This window comes from Podarcis cretensis, assembly GCF_951804945.1.
Source record: "Podarcis cretensis genome assembly, chromosome: 11".
Lineage (NCBI taxonomy): Eukaryota > Metazoa > Chordata > Lepidosauria > Squamata > Lacertidae > Podarcis > Podarcis cretensis.
Genome location: NC_137180.1, coordinates 56,174,063 through 56,191,114, shown reverse-complemented (window position 1 = coordinate 56,191,114; position 17,052 = coordinate 56,174,063). Strand labels below are relative to the sequence as shown.

At 44.9% G+C, this 17,052-nt stretch overlaps 1 protein-coding gene and 2 long non-coding RNA genes across 5 annotated transcripts in view; 2 read left to right on the top strand and 1 right to left on the bottom strand.

Annotated features, from left to right (window-relative positions):
• Positions 1 to 3,989, top strand: part of CTIF (cap binding complex dependent translation initiation factor) — a 192,390-nt gene extending 188,401 nt beyond the window's left edge. For all 3 annotated transcript variants that reach the window (XM_079994876.1, XM_079994875.1, XM_079994874.1), the window contains 2 exons: positions 86 to 139; positions 2,438 to 3,989. In XM_079994876.1, the coding sequence (XP_079851002.1) occupies positions 86 to 139; positions 2,438 to 2,653 (270 nt within the window). In that variant the 3' untranslated portion in view covers positions 2,654 to 3,989. The remainder of the gene's footprint in view (positions 1 to 85; positions 140 to 2,437) is intronic.
• The window catches only part of LOC307226408, a 304,430-nt gene extending 293,185 nt beyond the window's left edge, over positions 1 to 11,245 (top strand). Inside the window, exon 2 of the long non-coding RNA XR_013843379.1 lies at positions 7,654 to 11,245. This is a non-coding gene — a long non-coding RNA (uncharacterized lncRNA). The remainder of the gene's footprint in view (positions 1 to 7,653) is intronic.
• LOC307226420 lies at positions 3,397 to 7,659 on the bottom strand. Its single transcript, XR_013843399.1, has 2 exons — positions 6,738 to 7,659; positions 3,397 to 5,350 (listed from the first exon to the last, which is right to left on the bottom strand). It is a non-coding gene; the product is annotated as an uncharacterized lncRNA (long non-coding RNA).
• Positions 11,246 to 17,052: the final 5,807 nt, after the last annotated feature.

Genomic DNA, 17,052 nt, shown 5'->3' with positions numbered 1-17,052 from the left:
GAAGCTAAGAAAAATCTCTAGTACATGAAAGGGTTTTCTAAGTGGCATCTCACTGTGTGATTTTGCTTTCTTGTATTTTTTACAGTTGCTGCAGTCTCAGGACATAAAAGAAGATGCTGTCCTTTGCTGTGCAATGGAGGTAGGAATACTGACATTTTCATTTTGAGACGCAGGGCAGGAGATGGATCCCCTCGTTTTTTTGGTTTCTTGTTGGTCTCTCTATGGTTGAAAATCAGTCAATGGATGAGAAAGAGGGTGGGGAGAGCCTGGCCAATAATCGTTTGCACCCCACCTCCCATGGTGTAGTGCAGTGTTTCCCAACCTTGGGCCTCCAGATGTTTTTGGCCTACAACTCCCATCATCCCTAGCTAGCAAGACCAGTGGTCAGGGATGATGGGAACTGTAGTTCAAAAACAGCTGGAGGCCCAAGGTTGGGAAACACTGGTGTAGTGGATAGACTGGGACCTGGAAGACATTGAGCTGCTTGGAGAAAAAGGTGGGGGTATTACCAGGGCCGTCTTAACCCGAGGGTGCAAGGGGTGCGGGGCATCCGGGCACCAAATTCTGGGGGGTACAAAATGTATAGATAATGATAATGGAGCGAAAGTCCCGACGAGTCAAGAAACAAAACAGTTTTTGCCGTTGCTACAGGCGAATGAGGCCCCCCCCCCAAAAAAAAAGCTCAGTAACTTTGCGTTTGTTCCCCCCCCCAAAAAAAAGGTCAACAACTTTGGCTTCCTCCCTCCCCCAAAAAACTCAACAAAAGTTAATTTGGGGTCGGCTAAACTAAATTTGGGGGTGCTGGACAGATCTTTGTGCATATGCTAAAGACAGCCCTGGGTATTACTGCCATAAATAAAATAAATTGTAATCCTGCAAGAGTAACTATCCAAATAGGGTTGCTGTGTCCAGCCGCCCTGATGTTGCATTTGAAAGGCAGGATATGAATCAAAATAATGTCACTGTTTATTTATTTCCATTTACGAATTTCTTCCTATAAAAGCACACGGGGGGGGGGGGGGCTTAAAACTAAAAGCACCAGCCATTAAAACTGCCTCACATATAAGCACAATTAAAATAGTTTTGCGTACAAAAACAAATTCAAAGACGGAAGGAAGGAACAACCCCAACCAGAGAAGAATGGCAAACCAAGGTGATGGACTATACTGAAATGGCAAAATTAACTGGGAAGCTCAGAAATCAAGAGGACAAGAACTTTAAAAAAGAATGGGGGAAGTTTATAATTTATTTAAAAGACCATTGTAAGCAGGTTAAAACATTAGCAGGATTTTAAACACCACTTGTAAAGTAATGGCAAGTATGGATAATTTGGAAGGATAACATTTGGACAAGTATTGATATGTGGTTGTAAATATTATCATTTGGACCCATGAAAGCGATGGGGGGGGGGGGGAGTCAGGAGATTCAGAGTAATCTCAATATTTGGATTTTGAATTGTGTTTGGGCTTTTTTTTTTTTGTATGTTTATACTTTTTAGAGTCAAATAAATAAAAATCAAAACCAATGCAGATACAGAATGGGATAAAACTGCTCATTTAAAAGGCTTGTTGAAAAAAGGCCTTTAGCAGATTCTCAATAGACAACAGAGAAAGCATCTGGCTCCAGCGAGGAGTTGCCACCATGCTAAAGGCCGGATTCTGGTATCATTTGAACTGGACCTCCTAATGAGGGAGGGAGGGGTGTTATTGGTTTGCTTTGTTCTTGTTTCATCGTGTATTTTGTGTTTTTATCTTGCATTTTTATGATGTGAAACCGCCCTGAGATCTATGGATGAAGGGTGGTATACAAATTAAATTAATAAACTAAATATCCGCAGGGCGCCCTCTCTGGCAGAGCGCAGTATATAAGGGATGAGACGATGTTTTAGGTATCCTGGTCCCAAGCTGTACAGTTATACCTCGGGTTACAGCCGCTTCAGGTTGCGTCTTTTTGGGTTGCGGACCGCCGAAACCCAGAAGTACTGGAACGGGTTATTTCCGGGTTGCGGCAGTCACACATGTGCAGAAGCACTAAATCGCACTTTGCACATGCGCAGAAGCACTGAATCACAACCCGCCCGTGTGCAGACGCATTCGCAACCCGAGCGTCCACTGTATAGGACTTTGTACACCAAAACCAGCCGTTTGCATTTAGCCTGGCCGCTCATTGGCAGACGCTGCGATCCTTTTAAGCAGAGACGTAGCATGATGGCCGCAGTCTGATCCCATGAGCCTCTCTGGACTGCTGCGTTTTGCAGCCCCAGAGCGAAATGCGTAAGCTTGCCCAAAGAAAAGCAAAACTAGACGAGGCTTCCTTCTCCACCTCCTTTCTTCCCAGGTGGAGAGAGAAGGTGGACTTGGTGGCACCAGGGCGGGACGGGCCCTCTTTAATGCCCAGTGTTTGACCCCGTTCTCATTCTCTCTCTCTTTCTCGACAGCTGCAAAGCACCGGCCGGCTCCTGGAGGAGCAGCTGCCCGAGATGATGATGGAGCTCCTGGCGATTGCCCGCGACAAGATGCTGTGCCCCTCGGAGTCCATGCTGACCCGGTCCCTCCTCCTCGAGGTCATTGAGCTGCACGCCAACAACTGGAACCCCCTGACGCCCCCCATCACGCAGTACTACAACAAGACAATCCAGAAACTGACAGCCTGAGAGGGAGGCGGGGTTGGTGGTGGAGAGCCAGGAGGAGGAGGAAGAGACGCACTTTAAAAACAAAACAAAAAGCAAAACACAACAGGAGAGAGAGAGAGAGAGAGAGAGAGAAGAGAAAGGATTTGGGCAAGGAACTGAGCTACAGCAACCAGGGAAAGGACCGAGCGACCTTTTGTGGTCCAGATACCTAAGAAGAAAAACTCCCAGCATGCTTACGAATATGTTCCTGGGGGCGAAGCATGTTTCTTTTCAGCCGTGTCCTCAAGTGCCGTCGCCGCCCCCCACTCCCTCCGTGCCTGCTTTTTTTTTGTTTGTTTCGAGGATTCCCTTTCTCCATCCCGCCCCCGTCGCTCATTCAAGCTCCACATCCCGCCGGGTCATTGTTTCGGTTCGAGAAAGAACACGGCGGGCTTGAATAGGGAGCGCGGAGAGCCAGATAGAGATGGCTTTCACCAGCCGCCTCCTGGCTTGCAGTGACCAACTGGCGGGAGGCAGAACGCAGCAGATGTCTTTTGGGGGGACAAAGGCAGACACGTTCCACACCAGACTCTGGTAATTGACAGCTTTTGTCAGGCAAAGAGACACCCCCCCTCCTCCCCCCCTCCTTTCTTTCACTCCTCTTGTCTTCATGGTTTTGTCTCCTTCGCTTTCCTCCTGTTCCACCCCCCTTTCATCCGACCCTGAAACCCCCATTCCAAATTAGACATTCAGAGGGGATTAAATTCTCTCTTTCACTCTTCCCCCCCCCCAAAAAAAAAGAAAAATTGCACTGGGTATTGTTTTTCTTTTCTTTTCTCATTGGTGTATTATTTTATGCACATTATGTATAGCATATATCTTATATATACGAACGGACAAATTGCTATCTTGAGTTTTGGGAAGCAAAGATAATGTTACGACGCAAGCGGAGGGTTGCTTGAGGACCTCGAAGTACCAGGAGCGCAACCCCAAAGCCACTTTAGAAGTATTATAGCCACAAAATGTCTTGCCCGGTGGGTTCACATTAACAGCCTGATTCCATGATGATTTCACCGGGACTTGTTTTCCAGATAGGTGGTCAAATCCATACATTGCAATTGCTGTCAGAATACACCAGCGTTGGTACCAGTTTCCTGAAGGGAACGTCTAACATAGTGATTTCATACAAAAGTGTTGAAATCTTTTAATTGCCGTGTACATAAGTGTTTAAAGAAGCGTGTGCACAGGGACAGAGGATATCCACATGTTAAGAGTTCAGTACAAGAAACACTGGTTCTTCTCTCAGCAGTTGCAATGTGTGGATGTTCCTTAATCATGCGCTTAAATTATATTAAATTAAAGCATAGCTTAAATGAAATTCAGAGCAGTGCGCCAAATGATTTCAGAAACGGTCAGTCTGCAGCTAATCAGTTGAAGTTGAAGGTTGTGGGGGGTGACATTTGTCAGCTAATCAAGAAGCAGCTCAGCCTTTGGGTTGGGGTTTGTGTGTTAACACTTTTCCTGCTTACGAACGGCTTTTTAATTCCAGTCTTATTCCTAATTACGCAGTTGAACCGGGGCCCCTTACAGTTGAGCCTAGAAACAAGAAAGGGAATCGGGATGGGAAGAGGGGAGTGGAAGTTGTTCTTTAGAAGCCAGTAAATAGGAGGAGATATGTACGTATGTATGTGGTATTTGAAGTTTTGAACAGAGACAGAGAAAAAAGGAAGGAAGGACGAAAGAAAGCCTTTTGTGTTCTGACAAGAAGAGTTTCATTTTTATGGGTTGTATCCAGTGTGAGTCATATTCAGAGTAAACCCATTGACACTGATCGACTTAAGTTAGCCATGTCCTTTAATTTCAGTGGGTCTAGATACAACCCTGTGTTTATTTTCCCGATACTTATTGTGTTGCAGAGCCATAGGGTTTTAGCTGAAACCTGCCATTGGTTATTTCTCCCACTCTAGAAGGCCAGTTTTCTGAATGAATAAGCCACCCAAAGAGGATTATTTATCTGCGTGAGATGAAGTTTTTAGATAATAATAATAATTTATTTATACCCCGCCCATCTGGCTGGGTTTCTCCAGCCACTCTGGGTGGCTTCCAACAAAATATTAAAATACAATAGTCCTTCAGATATTAAAAGCTTCCCTAAAGAGGGCTGCCTTCAGATGTCTGTAGGGAGAAGGGAGTTACGGTGGAGAGGCCTCCGTCAACCTGGTGCCCTCAGTATGTTTTTGGACTACAGTTCCCATCAGCCCCTGCCAGCACTGAGTTGCCCAAAGACATCTAGGGAGCACCAAGGTTGATGGAGGCTGGAGTAGAGGAAGGGTGGCACAGCTACTAAGGCAAGGTTCCTCCTGAGTACTTCACACCACAATTCCCACCTCATTTTAAAAGCAGCTCTGTCCTTGGTGGGGGGCAGAAATGGCCGCAGGCCTTTCGATAACAGTATCAACTTAGTTGTGAGGCAGGATGAGGCCTGGTGCGAGTAACGGCACTTTGTGTTGCTAACCGTGGTTAAGGTTTACATTTTGGTTTATTGGATTTGTGAATCCCTTCCGACAACAAGAAGCCCTGAAGCGATTCACAAGAAGAATAAAGCGAACACTGCAAACATGCAGTCATTGGGGCTGTCCTGATACCTGAGAAAACCAAAAATGCCATTGCCTGGCACCGGAAGGTGGCAAAGTTGGTGCCAGGTGGGCCTCCCTGCAGAGAGCATTCCATCAATGTCACCTTCTAGGTCTCCCTCGGAGGTGGCACACAGTGAAGGGCCTCAGCTGACAATCTCAGGGTCTGGGCAGGTTCATAGAAGGTTAAGGTGTCTCTTTAGGTTTAGGAGTCCCCGGCCATATATAATGCTTTAAGGGTCCACACCAACACTTTTAAATGGACCCATGTAAAAATCAAGCATGCATTATTTGTTGGTAGCAGACAAAGTATGCCCATAGACCACCTTGGTTCCACTGCGCAGTGGAACCAAGTGGTGTTGTCTCAACACCACAGACAGGATTGAGTATTCAGGATCTAAGGCAGGCATCCCTCCTGGACCGGCCCTGTATTAGCCCAAGGGCTTGACCCTCCTGAAGTCCCTTATAATATGGGGTTGGTTGCCTTGGAATAGTCTGGGCATCCAGTAGATTGGGCCCCCAATCCTTCCAGTTCCACCAAAAGCTCAGGGATTTTTCAAGCACCATCCTAGGGAACAACCTAAAGCGAGGACGCCGCAGCCTAGAAGTTAGCTATGAGCACATCTCCATTGCGGACTTTAATAAACTACTGACATGGCTTTAGTCTTAACATCCCAAGGGAAAAGTAGTTCTGTAAAAGAATATTGCAGGGCCCCCACCCCTTTGCTGCTAGACTGGGTGAGGAAGTGCACTTTAAGTTGACACATTTGGGGGTACCATTAAAGAAGCGGCAGATCTGGTTTTAAACCAGATTTTCTGCATCGTAAGGACATGGAAAGAGCCCTGCTGGCTCACACCCCCAAGGCCTATCTGGTCCAGTAGCCGATTTCACACATTGGCCATCCAATAAATCTGAATGTGAAGCCCACAAGCAGAAGGCAACGGGCAATGGCTTTCTCCAACAGCTGCTTCCCAGGGACTGGCAGAGGCATGCATGTACCTGCCAGTCCTTGGAGCAGCAGCCATTGATAAAACATATCAGTGAATTTCCTTGTCATTTTCCTGGTGAGAAAGAAGCGGGTTAGTTGCACAAGGGAATCAAATCAGCATCATTTGTGCAACCTGAATTTGACAGTGAGAGACTGAATCCCACCCAAAAACAGTGGGAGAAAGAAAATGCTGCCAGAAAATGCTGCAAGGGCCATTCGCTTAGAAATGAGGATAAGAGAAATTCATAGAGGAGGGGAGGAAACCATCAACTGCTAACTGTTAGTAGGCAGTCATCCTTGTAGCAACTCTTAACTGGGAGAAGTGTGTTGCCTATGTGTCCTGTTTCACTGCAAGTTACCCTAAAATTAAGATTTGCCACATGTAGGCTACCAGTTTGAAACCTCGTGGTGAGACTTTCGGAGGAGGCCTGGGGCGAAGGGCATCAGCCTTAGTCTCCCTTGTTGAGCTGAAATTTGGGGTCACTTTCCCAGTTGTTTGGCCACTTCCCTGCCGCCTGTCCCGAAATGCCTGCTAATCTGTGTGGCACCCAAGATTTCAGAGGTAATTTCAGCCTCGATGGCACTTGGTGTGTGTCCCTTGCAAACTTATTTTCTACCCATCACTATTGCAAAAAAAACAACAACCACCACAACAACAACCCTGTGCACTCTTTCTGGTTTAGGCAAATGGAAGAATCTCTTCTCCTGCACTAATTGGAAGGCAGCAAAGAGGTAGAACACAATGAAGAATTAATACGGCCACAAACTGCCTGGTGTCATATATGGAAGTGCAGCATTCCTCCTCTGTTCCATTCAGTGCTTTCAGTTTGACCTCTGAAAAATATTAAATGGAGGGCAGAGGGAGGACCTACTCCAGTGCAGACCTTTATTTTACTGCCTTTCGAAAGCCCTAAATTTTCACTTAATCACTTGCAATTTTCTTGGACTATGAAGAGGGAAAGCAAAAGCCGCATGACGGTAATTCTGTTAAAGTGCTTTGCTGCCGCCAGCCATGAAAGCTCCAGTCAGGGATGGCCTTTAATAGAGATTGCTTTTGAATAGCAGCCGTGGACCCAGCCTTAATGGAATCGGTCCCATTACTTCCTTCTGCAGTCCTGGGTTTCCTCCTCTGCCTCCAGTGGGCAACATCTGTGTTCATCTCCCGATAGCGGTGTGTCCCAGTGCCCTTCCATGACTAATTTATATGTAAGCATCCTCCAATTTAATTTCTTTCAGCCAGTGTCTTGATTATTTAACCTGATGTTCTGATTGTTCCACTCATCTGTGGAAATCTAAACGTTGGTAAAAATTATAAACAGCTTCTCCTGAGCCCTTTGACATCAACAAATTGTTGGTGTGTTGTTGCTTTTAAAATATAACAACAAGCTAGTGGCTTCCGATTGGGGGTGATTTTCCTCAGGTAGATGGAACCTCCAGTTGCAGCTGCAGTATACATCAGAAATTCCAGATGCTGTAGGCAAGCCAGAAAGGGAAAGCATTAGACCTCAATGTCCTCCTTCCCTGAGCTTCTCTGAGACAGAATCTTTGTCATATCTGTTATAGACCGAATCCTGCTCTGGGCTGTTCCAGCAAGACGATCTCTTATTTAGTTGAGATGCCTCTGCCAAGCTCAATATGGAATAAATCAGCTACATCACCATCCAATAAGGCTTTTGACAAAGTTCCCCATGATATTCTTGCAGAGAAGCTGGTAACATGGGCTGGGCAAGGTAACGGTTTGGTGGATTTGTAGCCAGTTGACTGACCGAACCCAAAGAGTACTCATCAATGGTTCCTCATCAGCCTGGAAAAAAGTGACCAGTGGGGTGCCACAGGGTTCTATCCTGGACCCGTTGTTTTTCAGTGTCTTTATAAATGACTTGGATGAAGGAATGGAGGGGGTGCTCATCAAATCTGCAGATGACACCAAACTGGGAGGGGTAGCTAATGCCGCAGAAGACAGAATCAGAATTCAAAATGACCTTAACAGATCGGAGAACTGGGCCCAAACTAACAAAATGAATTTCAACAGGGACAAATGTAAGGTTCTGCACTTAGGCATGAAGAACCGGCTACAAAAATATAAGATGTGAGGGGTAGCTGCCTTGCCAGTAATTTGAAAAGGATCTAATGGTCTTGGTGGACCACAAGCTTAACATGAGTCAACAGTGTGATGCAGCAGCAGAAAAGCAAAGCTGGTGCTATTCTAGGCTGCATGAACAGAAGTATAATGTCCAGATCAAGGGAAGTCGTTGTACTGCTCTATTATTCTGCCTTGGCCAGACCACACCTGGAATACTGTGTCCGGTTCTGAGCACCACAATTTAAGAAAGATAATGACAAGCTGGAAGGTGGGCAGAGGAGGGCAACCAAGATGATCAGTGATATGGAAACCAAGCCTTATGAGGAATGGTTGAGGAAGTTGGGTATGTTTAGGCTAGATAAGGGAAGACAGAGGAAATATCTAAAGAGCTTTCACATGAAAGAGGGAGCAAGCTTGTTTTCTCCTGCTCTAGAGGCTAGGACCCAAACCAACGGCTAAAGTTAAAAGAAAGGAGATTCTAACTAAAAATTAGGAAGAACTTTCTGTTGGTAAAAGCTGTTCGGCAGTGGAACAGACTCCCAGAAGAGCTGGTGGTTTCTCCTTCCTTGGAGGTTTTTAAGGAGAGGTTGAGTGGCCATCTGTCATGGTTCCTTAGTTGAGATTCCTGCACCGCAGGGAGTTGGACTAGATGACCCTCAGGGTCCAATTCTGTGAAAATTAGCTGCATTTGGATAAAGGGCCAGATAGCATTGCATACATCTACACTGACATATTGGGGACACCATGACTGAACGCCACTAAACTGGGGGTTTCTTACACCTGCACTTCTTCTTCAAGAGGCTTCCCTTCTTCTGAGCTGAAGGTTTTGAGTTCTTTCATGGGGGATTGTGGTTCAAATGAACCTTGCAAAATGTGAGTATGTTCCAGGAGGGGCTGTTCACTGTAGAGCCCCAGGAAGGGGGTGCAGTGCTAAGATGCAGAAAGACGCAGTGCACTCCATAGTGAAGACTTAGCTGGTGGTATAGTAATTTCCATAGGAATGATGGGCAATCAATTCTATGACTTCTATGGGATCAAGAAAGAAGTGCACTTGGAGATGGCACAAGGGGGATGGCTAAAGTTGGCCTCTGTCCCTGGGGACTCAGGACAGTGAGGCTCAAACCTGCTTCACAGCTCTTTCCTGAACCTTGTTTCTTGGTCACACTTGAGTGTGACAGCATGGTGATTGGGCGGGGGGGACAGATGTAAAAGTCTGGAGAAAATTAAGTGATTGGCCTTCCCCTTTCTGTACCAGGAATGAATTGATATTTCAGCATATTGTGGTAGAGCGGAACAGCTTATTTCTTTGTAAACACTTTGTGGTGGTATCCAGCCCCAGTTTTTTGTTTTTTGTTTTCACTGAAGGATCTTAGACTTATGTAGCAACCCTCCCTTGGGAATCTCATACAGAGCAGCTCTTAAGGGAACTGTCTTCTTTACTCTGAATGCTAATCTGGAATGAAAGGCCCACCCCCTTGTTCTGTTCTCACAATTACCGCAACGTTTCAGAAGAACTCAAGTACAGGACCAGCTAATGCACACCAGACAAACTTCGAAACGCTTTTAGCTACCCTTTCGTTTGACAAGTGGGTTTGCATGAACAGGGAGAAGGGGGTTTCCTCCACTCTTCCTAAAGATTTTAGGGAAGCGTGATCCACAGTCCTGAGCCACTCATGTGGATCATGCCCGTTCAGGGTTAAAGTAATCTAGTTTAATATTGCTCTCTGCTCCAGGGTTTTGATGGGGGGTTTTTTGAAAAAAAAATGTGGGTGGTGAGTCCCCTTTTTATTTCCTATGCTCTCACAACACTGGGTCCTGTATACCAGGACTTCCTAACTTTTGGGGGGCAGCCATTAGGCTCTCTGCACCCTGGAACAACCCCACCCTCTCACAAGACTACAGGCGCCATAATACAGTTGGCTCAAGCAATAAAATGTTTCCCATGCACTTGTTTGGTATGAGGTCGTTGACTGGGGATGGAGTAGGAACAAATAGGTCTTCTCAAGAGGAGAGACGGGCAGTTGTATAGCCCTTTGCCTTTCTAAAATGAGATAGCAACGCAGGAACACTATTTGCGTGAAATCCAATTGCAGAACCTTTTGGGCCAGGGGGTTTCTTTTCCATTCGGCTGCAATGCTGAGCAAAAGTTCTTACCACGTCTTGATCGGAATCCAGCACGCTCGGCGAAGACCAGATGAAATTGCAGGTCTCCCTCAAAGCCTGCCTGTTGGAGAAGGACAAAAAAAACCAACGGTAGCTTGTTAAGTGATCATGTGAGCATCCTTGAAGTTACTCATTTCTGTTGCGATCCTTTGCACAATGGGGTCTACCTCCAGAAAATGTATGCCTTGGATTGCAGCCCTGGTTCTTATCCCCCCCCCCCCCGGATATGTCTGGTATTGTTGTTTTTAATTTATTTAAAGCTAATTGTTTTCTTAAACTGGCTAATCATTAATACTCCTATCAACCTGGATGCATATCTAGGGTCTGCAGAATTAAGTTAACATTTAAGCTATCAAGATCCTGTGTCAAAAAAACAACAACAGTATGGAGCAGTGGTTTTCTTTAGAACACAGAGTTACGTTAACGATTTTTTTTAATTGCAAAAAAAAATGTATTTATTTTGTTTGAAAACCAACATTTAATTTAATCATTTATCATATTTTGGGTTTTTTTAAGTGCTTTTGTTTAAAAAAATATTGTTAAAAAAATTTTTAAAAAAACCATTCTGGAACTGGGGAGACTTAGATGTTTGTAATAGGAGGAAGGCGGCTGGGGAGAAAACACTCCCATCATTTCCAACATTTAATAGACTGTTAAGGGAAGGGAGAGGACAATTCTTCATGGCAATTCAGTTTTGTTTATGGAACATCCGAACCGCTGTATGCTATAAAATACATCATCTGAGTAATAAAAGTTTCAAGCTCGACAGTTTGCCATCTCTGTTGATATGTGGTATCAGTTCTGGTGGTCTTAAAAGACTTGCTTATTTTGTTTGGCTTGGAATGAAGAATGGGAGAAAAGAAGTTATTACAGAAAAGAGAAAAAGTACAAAACCCCTGGGTTTGGATGGAGCCATTTTTTCACTTTTAGAACAGCTGGAACGGACTGTATTGTTCATTTGTGTGCTTGGTCCAGCAAGAAGCAGGCATATGCTGTTCCCAGCGACTCCAGTCTTTAAATGCTCACCACACACCAAACACACACAGACAGTCCCTTTCAATTGCAGTGGAGAGGGCTGAGCATGCTACCGAAACCATCACACAATTAAACAACCTTCGATGGCAATCCTATCTCCATTTACCATAGAGTAAGCCCCATTAATCTAGAAAACAAAGCAGCATGGGTGGCTTTGAAAGCTACGTTTTCTTGTTTTCCATACTTTCCATTGCAATCTCTCCTCTTATATTACACATTTTGGCTTTTTAGGGCCCTGACTTCCTTCAAACCTTCCTTATGATTTCCTATCTTTCATTTCCGATTTCTGCGTTTTCACTATTTGACCGTTGCTTTAAAATCAAAAACATGAAAACATACATTCTTATTCTTATCTGAAGTGGGTTTTGTACCTTTCCTTACAAAGCTGCTTGCAATCCTACCAACGTACTTGATTGAATACAGTTGTCTTTCAAATAATTTACAAATTTGGTCCAGTCCTTGATGAACTTTTGGTCCTGCTATTCTCAGATTCTTCCCGCCATTTTGGCCAGTTCCGCGTACTCCATTAGCTTCAATTGCCTTTCTTCCTTTGTTGGTAATTCCAGAAAGCTACGTTTTCAAGGCCATCCCAACATCCTCCATTCATCACTTCTGGTGGAAATCCACCATTATTACATTTATGAGGTCTGAAGTTTCCACAGGTGTACTGGGGGTGGGGGTTCCTCAGGGACCATATGTTCTATCCCAAATCCTTCTGGCTGTTCTGATGGCTTCTGGGCAGCGGTAGGAATGCACCCTACCCTGGGTCTGGATGGAACCATTTCTTCACTTTTAAGAGTGGCCAAAACAAGTTGCGTTGTGCATTAGCAGCCACTATGCTTTTCCCGGGGACATGAGAATGCTCTTTTTATTTTTCTGGGGAAAGACCTTCCGTGAGCTACAACTCCCAGTCTGCCTTTGGTGGGGATGGTGCAAAATTTCACGGCTTAGATATTGGGTCACTCATAGCTTGGTGGGTTAGAGTGTGGTGCTGATAACGCCAAGGTTGCTGATACGATCCACGTATGCGGCAGCTGCATATTCGTCCATTGCAAGGCGTTGGACTGGATCAGCCTTTCTCAACCTGTGGGACCCCCAGATGTTGGACTACAACTCCCATCACCCCCAGCTAGCAAAGCCAGAGCTCAGGGGTGATGGGAGTTGTAGTCCAACAACATCTGGGGACCCACAGGTTGGGAACCACTGGACTAGATTATCCTCGGGATCCCAACTCTCCAGTTCTATCACAGAGATGTGTTCTGGCAGATACAGAAGTGCCACCATTTAACAAGCGCAATCTCTGAATTTGATTTGATTTAGCAGTGGGTTTCCCTGAACCAGCCCACATCATTACTGTTACTGCTAGTATTATTGCATATTAATAAACCCCACCCTCCCTCCAAGGAGCTCAAGGGGTGGTGTATATAATTCTCCCACTCTCCGTTTTATTCTCACAACAACGCTGTGAGGTAGGTCCAGCTGAGTGATTGGCACAAGGCCATCTATTGAGCTTCACCGTTGAGTGGGGATTTGAACCCTAGTCTCCCAAAACCCTTAACCCCTAAATGCTGGCTGTTATTGGCAGAATAAAAAGAGGAGTTTGGATTTGATAACCCGCTTTATCACTACCCGAAGGAGTCTCAAAGCGGCTAACATTCTCCTTCCCCTTCCTTCTCGACAACAAACACTCTGTGAGGTGAGTGAGGCTGAGAGACTTCAGAGAAGTGTGACTAGCCCAAGGTCACCCAGCAGCTGCATGTGGAGGAGCGGGGAAGCGAACCCGGTTCACCAGATTACGAGTTCACTGCTCTTAACCACTACACCATGAATCAAACTATGCCTCTTCCTGGACCGCATCACATCAAGCCACAGGAGGCCATTTGTATATTTGAATGCTCTCCCAACCTGCACACAGAAAACTTGAAGGAACTGGGCAGCACATAGCGTCCTCCTGGTCATGGGATGTCTCCATTAATGGGATGGCGTTTTCTTCCTGCAGGAGATCTTTCAAACATGCAGCCCAGAAAAAGTGTTGCCTTGTGATTCAGTGAACCTCTAAACTGGGCTATAGAGAGGCGTACAATAGCAGGGATAATGTTCCCCTCCCATGCTTGAGCATCTCTGAACATGCGCCCAGGTGCATTTGAAAAAAGAAAAAGGCACTTTGTGTTTCTGCGTGCAAAAGAACCCAATCATTCTTACTCAGAAGTGTTTTCCTTTAATCTGTTTGATCTATTATATTCAACCTGGTGTTGGATGGAATTCAAGGAAAAGGCAGTCATTGTCGTGACTCTGAAAAAAATGTACTCCTATTCATGGCTTGTGCATTTGTCCTTCAGTCTTGGTGTTGCTTTCCTTCTAAGCAACAAAGAAGGAACATCCAACGCTCACATCCTTTTTGTCTCTGTCATGCTTTGTCCCCTTTCTCTCTGCAACCATGCTAAAAAAATCTGTGCCCTTTCTACACACTCGCCGCAGTCAAGCCAGGGGCAGAACAGATGCTCTCCGTGCAAGAGCCCAGCCAACTTGAATAAAATATTGGGAGGGGGGCAGGTAAGCCCCGCCCAGCATAAATGATCACATGATGTTGTGCACACACACCATATGAATGGCAATGCCCAACAACTGGGGGGGCGGGACTCCTCAAATATTTTATCGGGGGCCAAACCACCACCCCAGCCCCAGCCCTTATCAGGGGCCAAACCACCACCCCAGACAGCTTCAGCAGCGAACACTGATTACACAAATTCTCCAGGATTTAGGGCTCATTTACACCCACGGGCATAGCCAAGGGGGGCCCCAATCAAGTAAATAATAAAAATACTTAACTAAAGAACCAATCCCATTGCAGATAGCTTGGTTCTGCCCCCCCCCCAAAAAAAAAAATATTGATCCTGGTTATGCCCATGTCCACACATCCATTTGCTCTTCCACTCTCCACCCCCAGAAAACTCACGGTTTAGGGATGAATCAGGGCACACAGCAATTGGGTTTTCTTTGTTTTGATTTCTCAGTAAAGTGTGGGGTTTCCAGTGGAAATCAGGAGGGTAAAGTTTGGACCCCTGCTTTCTGGTCATGGGACAAAGTGTGGACAAGCACAGAATCTCACCCATTCAATATTCCTTCCAATCAGCTAATCGGTACAAATGTTTTCTGAAAGTGGATCAGATATCTAGCTCAATCCCTTATTTCATTTTTTTAAAAAGGAGGGTGTACAGCAGCAGAGCTGCGGAGCTGGCGGAAATGACTGGCAGAATCCGAGACCTGGGAGAAGAGTCGGTAGAAGAAGATTGGAAGAAATTTAAAGACTATCTACAGAAATATTGTAAAATTAAGGAATGTTAGAAGGATGTTGGAATGAAGTTATGTGGTTTTAGCAGTAATGTTATAAAGGAGTATTTAAAGATGGATTGTTAACAGGTGAGAATGTAAAGTTATAATATATTAAGATAAATTATTAAGATAAAAGCAAAAATGGAAAGGATTTGCTGAAATAACTAATTGAACTAGATTACAAAAAAGGGAGGTGCGAGGAGGTCAGGGAAACAAGTAAATGAAAGTCAAGACATGGAAAGGTTGATTTGTTTTTAATTGTTTTTACTTTTATGTATTTTGTATTTTTTGCTTCTTCTTTTTTTCTTCTTTTATTCTTGTAACTTTTTTGAAACTTTAATAAATATTATTTAAAAAGAAAAAACAGCAGCAGAGCTGCTCCCCTCACACCGCACACTGCAAGACTGCCCCCACTCCCATCTGTTAGGCATGGATGAAGGACCACACGTAACTGTCATGAAGAGGGGAGTTGCAGCAGCATGGTGAAAAGGTAGGTCTTGTCTTTTCTAGAGGCCAGCAGCCTGTTTATTGACTCGTTTGCAGGGAGATTATTATTATTATATTTTATTTATACTCCGCCCTCCCCTGCCAAGACCAGGCTCAGGGCAGCTAACACCAGTATAAAAACAATTGATTAAAATACAACTTAAAAACAAGTTTAAAATACAACATTAAAATGCAGCCTCATTTCAGTAGGAACTCAAATAAAGAACTTTTTGGGGGATGAAAACGTCAAGTCTTCACCAAGGCCAACTATCCAGACTGGTCCTACATGGGCCAGAAAAAAGCCAGGGAAGTCCCCAAATAGATGATGCATCAAGCCGTGGGTAGGCAAACTAAGGCCTGGAGGCTGGATCCGGCCCAATTGCCTTCTAAATCCAGCCCATGGACAGTCCAGGAATCAGTGTGTTTTTACATGAGTAGAATGTGTCCTTTTATTTAAAATGCATCTCTGGGTTATTTGTGGGGCATAGGAATTCGTTCATATTTTTTTCCCAAGATATAGTCCGCCGCCCCCCACAAGGTCTGAGGGACAGTGGACCGGCCCCCTGCTGAAAAAGTTTGCTGACCCCTGGTGCATTTTCCCATCACTTTCCTTATCAGAAAATGTCCAATCTTTTGGGGAAACAGGTTTGTTGCACACGAGCACCAAACAAATTTTAATTGAGCACCCTGACGTTGCCAGTATTATTAATTACATTTATTAGTCACTAAAAAAAAAAACCACAACTCAAAGTGACTTACAAACAATAAAAGCAGATTTTTTTAAAAAAAACACAACCTAATATGCCTTGTTTTAAAGGAGAAGTTGTTGTTATTTAAATTTGTATACTGCCTTTCATCCGGAAATCACAGGGTGACTCAAAACATAAAAATACAAAATGAGAACACAAAATACATAATAAAAGCAAACCAATAACCCATCCAAACAAACTAGAAAGACGCGGGGATGTAAGGACGATTTGGCTGTGACATCTGTCACCCCATCAATCACCAGGGTTGATCCGGCTAGTTGCATGTCCCCTTCCTCCCTCACAACTCCATGTGCTTTCTAGGTCATGTGGCCAGCAGGACTAAACCGCTTCTGGTGCAACAGAACACCATGACTGAAACCAGAGCGCATGGAAAGGCTGTTTCCCTTCCCACCACAGCGGCACCTATTTATCTACTTGCACTGGTGTGCTTTTGAACTGCTAGGTTGGCAGGAGCTGGGACAGAGCAATGGGAGCTCACTCCATTGCGGGGATTCGAACCGCCAACCTTTTGATCAGCAAGCCCAAGAGGCTCAGTGGTTTAGACCACAGCGCCACCAGCTCCTCCCAGTGCATCTGCACAGCACAGGTCTTCCCACCACCAGGTACCTCCCACTGTCCCTCCTGGTAGGCATCAGTGAATTACCTGGAGTTCAGGTGAGCACTGCCAACCCACCAAACCATCTGCTCCTGATTGAGACCAGCAATAAAAAGAAAATCTTTAAATATATATCCAAAGCAGATGATTAGCTAGGGAAGCAGTTGGGCCACTGGATAGCAAGAGAGCCAAAGATGTGCTAACAGAGAATAAACACGTAAGGTTGCAAAAAAACTGAATGTTGGTTTGTCTTTGCATCTGACCTCACTGCAGAAGATGCATGGCAAATATATCTTCAGGAATGGAGTCTGAGGAACTGAAGCAAATGGTACTGACAAAAGATGAAGGTCCAAA